Source organism: Cibotium barometz, chromosome 2, assembly GCF_041138505.1.
Source record: "Cibotium barometz isolate CiBa-2024 chromosome 2, ASM4113850v1, whole genome shotgun sequence".
Classification (NCBI taxonomy): Eukaryota; Viridiplantae; Streptophyta; class Polypodiopsida; order Cyatheales; family Cibotiaceae; genus Cibotium; species Cibotium barometz.
Window position 1 is genome coordinate 39,957,313 of NC_141047.1, and position 16,610 is coordinate 39,973,922.

Here is a 16,610-nt window from a genome sequence, read left to right on the forward strand (position 1 = left end):
TGGGGTTTACTTGGATTGAGAGAGGATGTACTGCCAAGTACCTTGGCTGTTAGGTTGGCATTGACATTTCCCCAGCATAGCAGTTCGCACCTGTACTCATGAGCATTAAGAGAAAACTTCAGCATTGGAGCAGTAGGAAGCTTGATCTAGCATCCAGAGTGTTGGTGGTTAACCAAGTGTTTCTGGCCACCGCCTAGTTCATCACCTCATGTTCCGTTTTTCATAGAGGATGCATTAGCCAACTCTGCCTCCTCATTAGGAACTTTTTGTGGTCAGGGTTGGATGGCACTGCACACACCCAGGCTAGAATTGCCTGGGAAACCATTATCAAACCTAAGCATGAGGGGGGATTGAATATCATTGACCCAGAGGTGCAGTGTAAGGCGTTGCTTTGCAAGTTGATTGTCTGAGGATTTCTTCCATGCACTGAGCCTTGGAAGGACTTTCTCATGCAAGAGGTTATGAGATGCACTCCAGTCAGGGGTGGCGACTGGCTCTACAGCTCACGATTCATCTTTTCTAAGGCAGATCACCACTCCCCCTCCTCCCCTCTGGTTAGGTCCCTTCTTCGGGCCTAGGAGTGCATGAGAAGTTTTCTAATTCATATACCTCCTCGGTCAATTGAGGAGGCTTATAGACAGCCCATTTTGTGGAATGATTTGATCGTGGATGAGCATGGTAGATCTCTTTGCACTGCCACACATATCCATTGGGCTGCTTGGGAGATGTTTTTTCCTTCTATCTTGGAGTGGAAGAGGTTTAAGAGCCTCACGGAGGATCAGAGGGTTGGCCTTACTCAGCACTTGAGGGGAGCTAGTCGGAGGATTATGCAAATTGATGCAACCATACCCAACCATTGGGTTACAGGGGCTTTTCTGGATGGATCTCCTCACTTGTGGTTTGGGGTTTCTTCAGGGACTGGGGTTCCTCTACAGATTATGGGTCTCCCCTCGCTAGGGAAGGGTGAGGTACCATTTTTCTTTTCTGTTCACAATGGGTGGGAGTTGGAGAAATATATATACCTAGATGAATCCAGGAACATGCCCAAATTCACCTTTTAGGAACGTGCATGTTATATACTCATGGAAGTCAACCCACAATACTATATAACTATCAACTCCATTATGCATAGTATGGACTAGATACTATGACATCCCCCACTAACGTCATCAGTGCCCAATAGTGGGTGTAGAACCCTGTATCAAGATATGCTCTCTCTCTCTCTCACACACACACACACACACACATAAGAGCATATATTTCACACAAAGGCCTTCGTACTGAGTTTCTGTCAAACCTCCGAAGATGCAAGGCAAACTCAGCTATAATGAAGCCTAGCACTAAGGGAAGAAGCAATTGGAGAGAAATGTTGGAGAAATGTGTGGTACAGGATATGGTTGAGGGCCTAGAGGTTTGGCCCATGAGAGTTGTTGTCAGAGCAAGGAACCATTTTGTGGAATGATTTGATCATGGATGATCATGGTAGATCTCTTTGCGCTGCCACACATATCCATTGGGCTGCTTGGGAGATGTTTTTTCCTTCTGTCCTGGAGTGGAAGAGGTTTAAGAGCCTCACAAAGGATCAAAGGGTTGGCCTTACTCAGCACTTGAGGGGAGCTAGTCGGAGGATTATGCAAATTGATGCAACCATACCCAACCATTGAGTTACAGGGCCAAAGGCAAGAAGCATCTATGATCATCTCTTTGAGAGAGAGAGAGGGGGGGGGGGGGGGTGTTCAATACAAAAGTACTTCCTTGCTCTGACAACAACTCTCACGGGCCGAACCTCCACGCCTTCAACCATATCTTGCACCACACATTTCTCCAATTGCCACCCATCGTGAACAAAAAAGAAAAATGGTACCTCACCCTTCCCTGGCAAGGGGAGACCCATAATCTGCAGAGGAACCCCAGTCCCTAAAAAAACCCCAACCCACAAGTGAGGCGATCCATCCAGAAAAGCATGTTTGGTGGATGCCCTATCAGACGTTTGCCTTCGGATCCCAGTGAGTGGGAATGGATGGATGCCACCAATCCGATGAAAAGTTTGCCTTTCTATAGCTACACTGTGAGGAATGCTAGGCAGCTTGTCTTGGGATAGATTCAGAGAGTCCCTAACCTTATACCTCATTGGGAGTCCTATGGTATTCCTTTGACATTCACAGGAGTTTCTAGCGGAGGCTGTGGCACTCTTACAGGAAGGCACAAATCTCCTCATTCTCTTGGATTTCACTACATGGTGGACTGGCCACCAACCAATGGAGATCGGTTGTTGGTGGTAGCCCAACTTGCCCAAGATGTGCAAGAGCTTCAAAGACAGTTTATCACTGCCTATGGGAATGCAGGGAAGCACAGAGGATTTGGACCGTGATAGCACACCTATTTGGCAGGATTAGTAAGGATGCCTACATATGTTTTGGTGCTATCATTTGGTTGACTCAGTCAGCAGCCCCCAGCTTAGCTATGAGGGGGACAACAGGAGTCACGTCATTTTGATCAAGTAAGGAGTTGCCTTCAGGATTTGCCAGATTCAGGATACACCCTGCCAGCACAGAGATTGGACAATGCATGGGAGATTATTGCTAGTATTACAGCCTGGCACATCTGGAAGGCTAGATGCACTGAGGCCATAGAGGGCACTATTGTCTTTGACACAAAATGCCTTTGCAGGATTTGGAGTGATATTATCCATACCCTTATGGCAACCTGGGTCAAAATCCAAGGATCTTCGAGGGCCGCAGAGAGAGAGAGAGCGGCTAGTTTATGAGAGAGTGAGATCATGGTCTATTCTTCATTTCCACTCATATGGGACCTTGTTGGCAACACAAGGCACCCGATTGGTTGAGATCTCCACCTAGTTTGGTTTGAAGTCTCTCTTTTGTATATTTTTTCAGCCTCAGTGGTGGCATCATAAAGGGCCTGGTACTCAGCCTCAGCTAAAGAACCTACAACGGTATCTTGCTGCTTGCTAGACCAAGAGAAAGGGCCAGATCCAAGTGAGTACAAATAACCACCATAAGAACACCGAGAATCGATATCACCGGCCCAATTGGAGTCCGTGTAACCATGCAAGGTGAACCCACAACTGAAGTGAAGTCCGAACACATAGGTACCCACTAGATAGCGAACAACCCGCTGAACTCCAATGTGGCTCCTTCGGAGCATTGAAATACTGACTTAAGATGAATGTGCAATAGGAAATGTCAGGTCTAGAGTTAGTGAGCCATATAGTTTACCAACCACTTGTCGGTAGGCTCGCTCTTCATGTGGCAGCGAGTCCTCTTTCTTTGTAAGTTTGATGGTTGGATCCAGTGGGGTGCCCACAGGGATAGCACCATCAGGAAAATATGAAGTGATTAGTTGAAGACAATACTTTTGTTGTGACACAAAGATACCATCAATATGTTGCACCACCTCCATGCCAAGGAAATATGAGAGAAGACGGAGATCAGTCATCTCAAATGTTCGTCTCAACTATGCCATGATATCAGCCACTTTGGCTTGATTTGAACCAGAGATGATAAGATCATCAACATACAACACTCGGTAGCACACCATCCCCTGATCTATGTCGATATAGATATTGGAATCACAATGGGATGGTTGAAAACCTTGGCTGTGAAGAAATTTGTCAATGCGATGATACCATGCTTGGGGAGCTCGCTTAAGCCCATAAAGAGCTTTATGCAGGCGGAAGACTTTGTTCTCATGCCCGGGGAGTGGGAAGCCCGGAGGTTGGTCAACATAGACTTTCTCCTCGAGAATGTCATTTAGGAAGGCACTCTTGACATCCATCTGGCAGACTAGCCATTTGTGGTGTGCGGCCAGATTGAGTGAGAGACGAATGGTCGTCATTCGAGCTGTAGGTGTGAAGGTCTCATCGAAGTCAATGCCTTCTTTTTGGTGAAAGCCTTGCACTACAAGCCAGGCTTTGTACTTGTCCAAGGTACCATCAGCTTTGAATTTGGAGCAAAAAATCCATTTGGTTCCAATGACCTTCTTATGACTAGGGTGATCCATAAGGGACCATGTGCCATTATGGTCAATGCTTTCAAGTTCTTGTTCCATAGCCTATTTCCAGGCTCGCTATTTGATTGCCTCTTTCCACGATGTTGGCTCATCATGCGCCACATAGTCTACTGAAAACACAAAGGCAAATGAGGCCTGGTGGACCGACGAGGACCGTCCAAGGGGGTATCGCTGGAAAGCATGCCTGAATCCCACATGATCTGTTGGTACTAGCGGGGTAAAGGGTCCCTGGGTGGCTCTCGTAGAAAAAAGGCTCCTCAAGTGGCGGAGTAATAGTCGACTGATTGAGTTCATGTGGCAGAATCGGAGATATGGGCAGTGGAAGGCGAAGTCAGTCCCGCTCATCAAAGACAATGTCTCGACGAACAAAGACTTTGTTCGAACTTGGATCAAAGACTTTGTAGGCCTTTGATTCAGAAGAGTAGCCCACAAAAATGAGTAACTCACTCTTGGCTCAAGCTTGCCCCTCGTGTCATTCGTAGTGTGTGTGTAAGCACAACACCCAAAGACACAAAGATGAGACACAATCAGTTTGCCACCATAAAATGCCTCAAACGAGGTCCTGTGAGGGACAACGACCATAGGGCAACGGTTCAAAAGGTACACCGCAGTGTTGACCACTTTTGACCAAAGGCGTCCAGGCAACTCTGTTGAAAAGAGCACGGAGTGTGCCATATAACAGTACGGTTCTTGTGTTCAACCACTCCGTTTTAGGAGGGGGAGTTGGTGGAGGTGAGCTAGCGTTGAATGCCCTGCTCTTGCAAGAACTTGGCAAATTGATGGGAGATAAATCCACCACCATTGTCACTGCGAGCAATCCCAATCGAGACGCCCGTTTGGTTAGTGACTAATCGAACCCACGTGGTAAGTATTGGAAAGTATCTGATTTATGCTTCCCCACACGTACCTTGAATAGTCATCTACAATCAGCATGTAGTAGAGTGACCTGTTCAACGAGGGGGTTGGGCATTGCCCAATCAAGTCGAAGTGAATCAACTTGAGGATACCCTAAGCACGATGAGTAGCATGCTCTGGGAACGGTGTACCATGCTGCTTACCCATTTGACATGGCTTGCAAACATCCTTGGTTAGTTTGAGCCGGGGTATGCCTTTAACCAACTGGTCTCTAGACAACTCATAGAGTGTGTCATAGGGCAGGTGACCATAGCGATAGTGTCATAGCCGTTCACTGTCCGAAGGAGATCTAGTCACATAGGCACGAACCCAATGAAACTCAAAACCCTCGGAAGATGGCTCAAATAGAAAGGTAGACATCCAATATAAGCCATCCTTTTGTGCTTGACCTCGAGCAACAACGAGACCGGTAGTCTCATCAATCACCTCGACAACTCGCTTATTGAAGTACACTACACAATCGAGTTGGGTCAACTAGCTAGGAAACAGAAAGTAAGTTCAAGCCCAAGTTAGGAACAAGATAGACTTTGTCCAAGGTTGCCTAGTTGGGGCCTGTGGTAGTGTCAAATTATACAGTGCCAACAGATTTGATGGGCATCAGTGTATTATTGCCACATTGAACTTCACTCTTAGCATGACGCTGAGAGATGAAAATGCCAGCATTGCGTATCATATGGTGTCTAGCTCCACTATCGACTATCCAAGTGACCGGATGGCAACAGGGAAGAGTTGGGTGCGCTTCGATGATTGGCACAAATTGATCATCAGGTAACTGATAGATTTGAACGAGGGCAGAAGCTTCCATACGCTTGCTACCTCGTCTAGCCTGATGTTTCTTCTTCCTTTCGGAAGAGTAGCCAGAGTCTAACTCAGATGTGGCCTAAGTGACATTGGCCGAGGGACCGGGATGAGATGTAAGAGAAGACCAATCAGACATCCCTTCTGAGGTGGCAAAGAATACTAACTGGGGGGTGGAACTTGAGCGACATGGCCAGTGGTTCCCCACTGAGAAGATGTAGGCCACTTCGTACCTGTTGGTGTTGGGCTCACACACTCACACACTCACACACACACAAACCTGCACATTAGGGTTAGGTGTAGGATGGAGAAGCTCACACAGAAATGAGAGAGAGAGAGAGAGAGAGAGAGCCAAAAGTGTGGTAGCCACAAAATGCAAGTTAACCCTTGCATGTGTGACACATCCATATAGTATGGAAGTACAAAATATTATATGTAGAGTGTCCTTTCACACTTGATATCCAAGGGGAAAAACCACATGGAAAAAAGTGCCCTTGGTTAAGCCCTGTTTACACATAGCACTACCATAAGTGAGCATATGCCTACAAATTCCCCCTGTAGTGGAAGTGTGAACCTGTACAAGGTAGCAGATCACTCTCTGTACGAGAGTAAGCCCAAAGCTTTGCGGAAAGCTTCAAACTTTTCTCGAGGTAAAGCCTTTGTGAATAGATCTGCAACATTATCCTGTGTAGGGCAGTAAGATAAACTGATCTCCCCTGCATGTAACCTCTCTCTGACATAGTGATAATGAATCTCAATGTGCTTGGTACGTGCATGAAATACTGGATTTCGTGCCACGGCCATAGCACTCTGGCTATCAGTGAAATGGTGGTGGGTGTCTACTGACACTCACGAAGATCAGCCAATAATTTCCTCAACCATACACAATCTACTGTAGCTGTGAAGACTGCCCTATACTCAACCTCACAAGTAGATGTGGCAACAGTGGATTGCTTTTTACTCAACCAAGATATGCATGAACTCCCAAGAAAAAAAACAATTTCCACTGGTGGATTGCCTGGTATCATAATCACCAGCCCAATCTGAATCACTGTATGCATAAAGCTGCAAGCTGCCCCCCCTGGGATAGAACAAACCAAGATCCAGGGTACCCTGAAGATAGCGAAAAATGCGTTTGACTGCTTGCCAATGCTTTGTGCCCGAGCTGTGCATGAATTTGCTCAACAAAGACACCCCAAAAGATATGTCTGGTCTCGTGTTACACAAGTAAATGAGACATCCCACTGCCTGGCTGTAAATGCGGACCTCAAAAGTCTCTCCAATATCATGCATAGTAAGCCGTACACCTGGTTCTACTGGAGTAGAAATGGGCTTACATTCATCCATGTGAAACCTTTTTAGCAAACTTTTTATGTACTTAGTTTGCTGCATAACAATGCCATCATCTGTATGCATAAACTGTATGCCAAGATAGTAGTGTAAAGGCCCCAAATCTGACATATCAAATTCAGCTTTGAAATCTGAAATCTGTGCTTTGCTAGTACCTGTAATGAGCATGTCATCTACATACAAGATGACTATAAGAATATCGGCACTGGTTTTCTTCACATACAATGTGCTTTCAACTAGACTATTCACATAACCTTGGCTGGTTAGACGAGCATGTATTTTATCATACCAAGCTCTTGGGGCTTGCTTTAACCCATACAATGCTTTGTGTAACCTGCATACTTTATGTTCCTCACCGGGAACTACAAAACCAATGGGCTGATTTACATATACTTCCTCTTGTAAATCCCCATTTAAGAATGCAGTTTTGATGTCCAATTGATGCACTTTCCATCCTTTATGTGCAGCCAATGCAATCACTGATCTTACTGTGGTCATTCTCGAAGTAGGAGCAAAAGTCTCCTCATAATCTATTCTCTTTTTCTGGGAATAGCCTTTAGCCACAAGTCTTGCTTTGTACTTGTCAATAGTACCATCAGACTTCCTTTTGACTTTGTACACCCACTTTGTTCCAATGACATGCTTGCCTTTAGGCAATTCCACAAGATCCCAAGTATTGCTCTTCATGATAGAAGAGATTTCAGCTTGCATAGCTTGCACCCAATGCTCATTCTCATGTGCTTCTTCATAAGAAGAAGGCTCTTCTGAATCAAAGAGACCACCCATGGATAATGCAGACTCCCCACGATGTATATTCAATGCATGGCTGGAACTAGTAGCCCTTGTTCTATCTATGAGTGGAGCTACAAGATCATCTGGATACATCATCAAGATTCAAGGGTACAAAGTAAAATGAAATGAGCTGAAATGAACCAGTAGAGTATAGAGAGAGCTCCAAAAGTGGGTATAAAAAACATCATCATCCTAGTGTGTTTGAACTTTGAACTTTGAACTTTGGGTCTTGAGAAAGGCTTAAGGGAGGGAGGGAGAGAATGAGGGAGAGATAGTGTGTGTGAGAGGGGCTGCCTTGGGCCCTTAAAGCCCCTGTCTAAAGACTCACACCAGCAAAATAATAATAATAATAATAATTTTTATTTTTATTTTTTTGTGGACGCCTCGATCCGGCAGTCGTACGCCTCGAACTGTTAGAGGCGCGCCTCATAACAACTATGGGTGGCAAGAAGGACTTGGCTCGCCACCACCACTCGACCATCTAAGGAGAGTCTCGCAAAACTCCAATACAAAAGCTTCTTCCGAATGCTCAAAAGAAGAGCGGCGGGCTGTTGTTCCGAAGAGGTGTCAATGCCCACCTACGATCCAAGATACCAAACTAGAGTGCCCCTCGGGATCAACTGGAAAGCCTGGACGTCGAGTCGGGGCGGGTGCAGAGCCTACCTAGAAACCACACGACTGATGCGTGACAAAAGATTTTGATCGCCTCAACGAATCTCTGGAGATTCCCAACATCTCCTGAAAGTTGAGATGCAATGTCATCTGCAAACTTAGTCCAGCAGCTCCTCAGTTTGGAGGGGGAGATGCAATCCCTGGAGCCCAGTCTCCTGAGCTAAGAGAAAACAGCTCATGGCCTCGGCGACGAATAGGAAAAGGTAAGGTGCCAAAGAACAACCCTATCGGACTGAGCGGGAAAAGGGGTAATCTATCACCTAAGGCTCCCTAAATGAGAACCTAAATATGAGAGGCTCAAAAACATCCTGAAACACCACAGATCCACTCCACTGGGAACTCCATCCGGCTCATTGTGCCCTCCAAAAAGCTCCAATCAACCCTATCATAAGCTTTCTCAAAGTCTAGGACTAGCACTATGAGGTCCTTCTATCGCCTCCTAGAAGGTGAAGATGTTGTCCAGAATGCTCTGATCCTGAACAAAACGTGTCTGAGTGTCATGGATCAAATCTCCACTACCGCATGTCCAATCTGTCACCACCCTCAATCAAGTGTATCAAACCCTCTGAAAGCCTCTCTGACATGGCACTTGTGGCCATAATCTCATTGAAAGTTGCTCGAAGGCCGCGTTCCATGAGGTCCCAGTTGTGAAGAAAGAAAGAAACTGGAAGCCCGTCCGCCCCCGGGCATTTTCCCCTAGGAAGAGCCGTCAATGCCTCAGCTAGCTCCTCCGTAGTGAAGAGAGTCAATAAGAAGGACCGAAGAGCGGGGGGGAACCACCTCTCTCGTGTGCTGCCAGACCCTCTCGCACGCATCCATCGCGTGTGAGGATAATGGGACACCCATGAGGAGAGATCGAAAAAAATCAGTGGTGATGGCTCTCACATTTGGGGGAGGGGGGGTTCAAAAACAATAGCTCTATCCTAGCCACGCAACTTGCGAACACCATCTCTCCACCTGTGAGGGCCTACTATCTCAAAGGAGTCCCCTGTTACTCTATCGCCGGCCTAGGTCCAAAAGGAAGCGCTGGCATGGTACCTGTACTCCACCCTCCTTTCCTCGATAGAACTGATCTCCATACGGGCGAAAACAAGCTGACTCTCAATCCACGGGCTATCGGAGGAACTCTCCTGAAGGTACTAGAGAGAAGCAAGACCCACCCCTCCTCAGGCTCCTCTCCTGCTCACGAAATCCCTCCAATCTGCTCTGAGCAAACTCTTGCAAAAATCTATTGATCTCACCAAGGTACATGCGGCAGAGCCTAAAATAAAATCCAGTCCCGCCCATATCTGCTCTATTTTGTTGCAAATCTCGGGGTCTTGTATAAGGCTGTCCGGAATCCTAGTGCTCGCGTGCATGTCTTGCCTCCAGGGGTCCTCTGAGGACAGAATAATCGGAGCACGATCAGAAAAAGTAGCGCCCACCAAGATGCCGATCATGCCCCCACGGCTGCAAGCCCACTCATCCACATAAAACCTATCAAGTCGAGAGAGGTTGGGGCCAGTGCTTTTCCTATTAGACCGCGAGAAGCACAAGCTCCCAGGGTTGCGCCCAAACTCTGGGAGATGCCAAGGGTCATGTCCCCTGAGTGCTAGGATCAACTCCTCCCATGCTGAGTACTCTATGCCTGAGACTGTAGCTGTGTCTCCTTCGAGTCTGTCCTTTGCTGCCTGAATCATGTTAAAGTCTCCACCCATGCACCAAAAGTCAGCCTGAGGAAGGGCCTAACAAGCAGTGCTCCAGAAGATGGCTCTACCTGCTCTACTGCAGTGTTTCGGGCATAAACATTGAGCCCACGCAATCCTATCCAACCATAATGGTAACCCACAGTGCTCGCCCAGAGACTATGACACTTGAGCCTGTCACTGCCGCCAAGAATTGCTCACACTGATAGAAATACAAACTCCTCCCTACGTCCCCGATGAGCCAAAAGAGGGAGACCAAAAAGTGTGGCTTCTGCCCAGTAAAATCTTCACGCAATGGCGGGTACACCCCTCGGAAAGGTAGTCCTCTTGGAGGAAAAGAATGTCCATGGGTCTCATCTGTAGCTCTGTGAAGCTCTCCTTTGAGGACGCCTGCCTCTGAAAGCACTAAGGCCGCCCTAAACCTTGAATGTTCCATGAGGCTATCCGCATATCAATCTCTGTGGGAGACAAAACTATCAGAACTGCCCTCCACTCAAAGAATCTTAAGCGTGGGTTTAGATGGGGAATAATCACAATCACTTCTAGGGCGAAGGTGCGCCAATGGGTGCAGATCCTATCCTCCATGTGTCACCGCGTGAGCGTAGGCATACTCCAAACTCCATCAATCACAATGGAGGTATCTGTAAGAAAGAGGGGGGGGGGGGGGGGGGGGGGGGGGGGTATATTGCGACTGAGATATCCTCCACGCTGGAGGCCACCACCTCCCCATCCTAGTCTCTATGGCTTGGGCCTCCAAGCTCAATCCTAGCCAAGGGCAAGAGGTGGGTGAGCACGTCAGTGATGCAAAGATCATGAAGATGGTGTGTGAGCTCTATTGCCTGCCCCTAGATAGCGGCAGCCACCGACTTCGAGTCCCACTCCGTCTCTAGGGCTGCACTGCAGGGAAAGGAGAAGATCATCGCGCCACTCTCTGGTGTAGAAGGTCTGGAGTGATGAAACACCACACATGTCCGAATGGGAGCTATTCTCTCCTCAAAAATATACGTTCCTTCCGCTGGAAGACATCGGAAGAAACTATAATCCACAGGCAGCCCCAAGATCCTAGGGGCCCCACTAAGGGACTCTGGCGAGACAGCCCTCACTGGGAAAACGCCAATGGTCATCTCTACTGGCTCCGAGAATCGATGAATCAAGCAACGCGGACGGAACTCACCGGCTGCCTCCGCCCCGAGTCGAGTGCTACTAGAGGGCAATGGAAGTGCTCTGGAGAGGCGAAGGGAGGGGAAGTGCGGACTCAAAGAAAGAGGACAGGGCAAAGGGGACTATTGCAGGAAGAGGCAGAGGCGGGGATCGAGGAAGAGGCAGAGGAGGGTGGGGAGGCGGAGAGGAAGGGGAAGGGGAAGGGGAAGGGGAGTACTCTGCTCCTGAAACTGTGGCCATGCCCCCTCCAAATCTGTCCTCTGCTGCCTCAATCATGTTTCAGTCACCATCCATGCATCAAAAGTCAGCCTCGGGAAGGGTCTACCGGACTATGCTCCAAAAGAGGGCTCTACCTGCAGCAGCGTTCAGGGCATAGATATTGTGGAACCCAATGCTATCCTCTCCAATAAAAATGGTAACCCGCTGAGCTTGCCCAAGACCTATGACTCCTGAGCTTGTCACTACCAACAAAAGCTACTCACCACTGACAGAAATACAAACTCCTCCCTGCGTCCCTGAAGGGCCGAAGGATGGAGACCAGAAAGTGACTCCTGCCAAGTAAAATCTTCCCGCATCAGCGGGTGCGGCCCTCAGAAAGGTGATGCTCCTGGAGGAAAAGAATGTCGATAGGTCCCCCAACTATAGGTCTCTAAAGCTCTCCTCTAAGGACGCCTCATCTCTAAAAGCATTGAGGCACCCCTAAACCCTGAATGTTCCATGAGACTATCCGCACATCAATCTCTGTGTGAGGTGGAACTAGCGGAACTATCCTCCACTCCAAGAGTTGCAAGAAATAATCACAATCCGTCCTGGGACGAAGGCACACCAAGTGGGTGCGGATCCTGTCCTCCATGTGACGCAACTCTGTCCAAGCGCGAGAGTATGCATACTCCGAACTCCATCGATCACAATGGAGGTATCTATAAGAAGGGGAGAAAGGTCCTGCGACTGAAATATGCATGAACACAAAAAGCAACACCTCCAAGCTGGAGGTTATCATCGCTCCATCCTGGTCGGAGTAGGCTGAGCCTCCAAGCTCCATCCTAGCCAATGGCCAAAGATGGGTGAGAACGTCGGTGATGCGAAGATCGTGAAGATGATGGGAGAGCTCAACTGCCTGTCCCTGGATGGCAACAATCACCGACTCTGAGTCCCACTCCATCCCCAGGGCTGCACTCAAAAGGGAAAGAGAAGATCAGCACGCCATTATCTGGCATAAAGGGTCTGGAGTGGTGAAAAACCACACATATCTAAATAGGGGCTACTGTCTCCTCAAACATATATGTCCCTTCCGCCGGTAGACATCCAAAGAAACTATAATCCATAGGCTGCCCCAAGATCCTAGGGGGCCCACCTGGGGACTCTGGCGGAAGAGCCCTCACCGGGGAAGCAGGCAATGGTCACCTCGATCGGCTCAAAGAAACGGTGAATCAAGCAACTAACGGAACTCGCCGTCTACATCTGCTTCGGGTTGGGGGCTGTTGGGGGTCGACGGGAGTGCTCTGGAGAAGCGCAGGGAAGAGGGAGGGGCGGGGGGCTCTAAAGCGGAGGATGGGGCTGAAGGAACTACTGAGGGTAGAGACAAGGCGAGGAGGGAGGCGGAGGGGGTGAGGGTGAGGATGAGGATGAGGGTGAGGGTGAGGGAGGAGGCAGAAGGGGGGGGGGGGGGGGGGGGGGGGGGGCGAAGAGGGACGTTGCTGGGAGAGATCCATCAAAGAGAGAGGCTGCTGGGAGAGACTCACCGGAGGCTCAGCGGGGTCTACCGGCCTCACTGGGCACTAAGAGCCAAGGGAGGAATCTCAATAGGGAATCGGCTACCAAATCGTTGGGGGGGGGGGGGCGCTCCACGACTGGAGGTGGCCCGCCACCAACGGATGGATGGGTGCTGTGATAAATGCTCAAAACGGTTCTCTAACAGAACCGAGTCCTCCTGTACTCTGCCAACCTGGCGATAGCACTCAGCCCTAGGTCCGCTGACGGCCCGAGCGCGGGCCAACTGTCCTCCACTCTCCGACAGCTGGGTCTGGGACCTGGTGCGCCGCTACCTGAGAACCTACCCCTCTCTCTACCCCTTGCTCAGGATCTGAACGGGAACCCGTGGGGGGGGGGGGGGGCTGGGGGCGGTCTCCTGGACGTCAAGCCGTCGAAAACCGGTCCTTTTTGGGGTGAGCCACAAATGCCGGATGTGTGCTCAAGCACCAATCGCGATGACGGCAAAAGGGACTCTGACTTTCACGGGCCTAGCGTGCTCTTAGAGGTTTCTCCTCGACTGACGCCGAGGGCAAGCTCTAGCTAGATGTCCCATCTGCCTGCAAATGAAACATTGGCCTGGACGGCCTAAATACTCCACTCGCTAAAGGATGGGGTCTCCCCGGAGGCATGGAATAGATATAACATGAGGCACTGAATCCGGGCGAGGCAACACAAAGAAGCGATGGAATCTTGGCTACCCGGGCAAGGGCTGAGGCAGCAGTGGGGGGGGGGATTCCATCCTTCTCCCAATGGCACCACCAATTACCGGGAGAAGAGGAAGGCATTCCTTCCCAAGGCCTGGGAACCAAATTGTCACTAGGAAGCCCTACACACCAGCCATAGACTCGGACGCAAGGTCGAAGCCGTGCTGCCACCTCGCAAAGAAGGCCTGGGCCGTACGCAATGCAAGGGGGCTGAGTTGCATGACTTGGTCTGACCTCGCTAACAAGTCGAACTCCACTTGGTGGTAGCCATGCCCCTGAGGGTGAATGTCTGTGATCTTTGCAAACTCACTAATGATGCTCACCTGTAAAGGATCTCTCTGTTGTCCGCGTGCAGGGCGGCTACCAACAATTTTGCAAACTAGGATGAAGGCCTCTAATGCTGTAAAAGATCTCTGAATTGTTCGCACGCAGGGCGGCTACCAACAATTTTGCAAACTAGGGTGAAGGCCTCTAATGCTGCAATAGTCGTAGAAACGATTTGAAGGTCCGATTCGGAGAAAGATAAGCAAGCAATGGCAGCCTCGATTGGCTGCCATGGAGTCCTCCGGAGGATGAAGACCAAAACGTGCCAAGACTTGCCGAGCAAGAAACGCCCTGAAGAACCTACAAAATCTACCTGCAAGAAGAGGGAGAGGAAAGCAAAACGAGGAAGAAATGGAGGGGGGGGGGGGGGCGCGCAACGAAGCAAAGGGGGGAAGGGGGGGGGGGGGGGGACCGGCTGGGCAGGCGAAGGGGGGGAGAAGAGGCAAGGGGGGCGCAGCCAACAAACGAAGGGGGACGGGGCAGGCGCAGAAGAAGGGGGAGGCAGGGCGGCGCACACAACGAAGGAGGGAGGGGGAAACAGGAAGACGAAGGGGCAAAGAAGTGGCGCAGACAAAAGCAAATGGGGGAGGCAGGCAAAGGGGGCGAAAGGGGGGCGGAAAATAGAATGCGGGGGGGGGGGGGGGGGGGCAGAGAAGAGAGCAGAGGGGCCGCAGGATGCAAGCAAAGCTTGTACAATTCTTATACTCCTTTGGTAATTAAATACTGGAGGGGAGTGGAGGGGAGGGGGATGTTGGCCCATCTTTGACCCGTGGTGTTGTGCTGATGGTCTTGGTGGTGTTGTGCCAATTCGAATTACCTTTGAATTGTGTTTAATGAAGTTGATAGTTAAGTGTTCCAAAATCCGTGCTCCCCACTCTCCAAGATTTTACAAGACTATGCACAAAGGCATGTCAACTTTAGTCCACATATTTAGTGAAAGGCAAGCTTTTCTATGAGCCTATAACTAAAACCAAAGCCAATCAGAGCAAGAAGTTCCAAGCATACCTCCTCGATACAAAAAAGCGTGGCAGCACTAAAGAATGTGGCAGGTACAACCAGCCAATTGCATGAATCCCAAAGTACAATAGGAAGACTCATGTGCCAAAGGACCAAAAACCTTGAGGTAAGGCGCGTGTAGGATAGTGGGATTGGTGTTCGAATAAGCCGTTCACAAACACTGACACTTGCATTATACTGTGTGATGTGGCCCTCCTGTCAATCAATGAAAAAAAGAAAGGTTATTGAAACAGTGGCACACACCCTAATAAAAATGTCTTCGTTCCAACAATGCCATTAGAATTCAAAGCTAACGCTATTGCATGAACAAAGATATTATGGAAGAAAACAAACTTTCAAAACACTGCACAAATAACATAAGCACCTCATGCATTGTGTGTATTTAAAACTCTTCAATAGGAACACAAATCTACAGGCACACAAACCTTCTCCGCCATAAGCCACCTCAGAACAAAGATTTTGTTGCCAGATGGTGAGATGCGTCCGGTGAATGCTGAAAAGATACAGGGGAGAAGAAAGCTTGAGCTCTTGCAAGCACATACACACTCACACAAACCCTAGAAAAGAGCAGCATACAAGATGAGAGGCTGAAAATTCTTCTTCTTCTTCACACAACAAAACAGGTCTACAAAGAAGATAAAGTGACTAACAATAGAGTATGTACAAGCGGTCCATACTGTGAACACGCTAAGAGGCGTGGGTAGATATGGACTAGTCGATGTAGTCCAGCTATAGAATCTCTGGCGAAGATATGTCGGTGCCAACTACCAAACTCGCCAGTGATATAAATGTCGAACGGTCATGCAAGCACCTCGTGAGTGTCAGCTCATGTTGAGCTTGACGTCTCAACAAATGCAGGTAAGTGTCGTAGGCCAAGTCGATGTCGCCTGCCAAAACTCTCTCCCTGATGAAGTGGTAATATACCTCAATGTGTTTCGTCCGCGCATAGAAAACTGGGTTCGTGGCCAACTGTATACTGTTAAGATTGTCACAATATATGACAACCTTTCTCTCCACATGCAACCCCAAATCAGCAAGTAGCTTGCGTAACCAAGCTACGTCACATGCTGCAACCGCAGCTCCTCTGTACTTTGCCTCTGTACTCGACAAGGCAACTGTGGGCTGCTTCTTGCTGCTCCAGGTCACAGCAGCACTCCCCAATGAAAACATAAATACACTGGCAAATCTCCTGTCTGAGATGCTACCTGCCCAATTTGCATATGTGTACCCATATGGCTTCAATGGTACACCTGCTGCACAAAACAATGCATAATCAACAGTGGCCCTCAAATACCGAAGTGTGCGTCGCGCACTGTCAAGATATGGTTTGTGCGGAATCTGCATAAACTGGCTCTCTAAGCCAACAGTGTAGATCAAATCTGGCCTGTTGATCATGACATAAATCAAACTC

The 16,610-nt window shown here is 49.0% G+C and overlaps 1 protein-coding gene across 5 annotated transcripts in view; it reads right to left on the minus strand.

Annotated features, from left to right (window-relative positions):
• LOC147641062 (voltage-dependent chloride channel 1, chloroplastic-like) overlaps window positions 1-16,610 on the minus strand; it is a 40,098-nt gene that overhangs the window by 6,779 nt on the left and 16,709 nt on the right. For 3 of the 5 annotated variants that reach the window (XM_086817806.1, XM_086817813.1, XM_086817823.1), the window contains one exon: window positions 15,188-15,394. In XM_086817806.1, coding sequence (XP_086673932.1) covers window positions 15,188-15,394 — 207 coding nt within the window. Of the gene's footprint in view, window positions 1-15,000; window positions 15,077-15,187; window positions 15,395-15,624; window positions 15,693-16,610 lie in introns of those variants that run through there. The other 2 variants (XM_086817818.1, XM_086817827.1) reach the window with 2 other exon arrangements.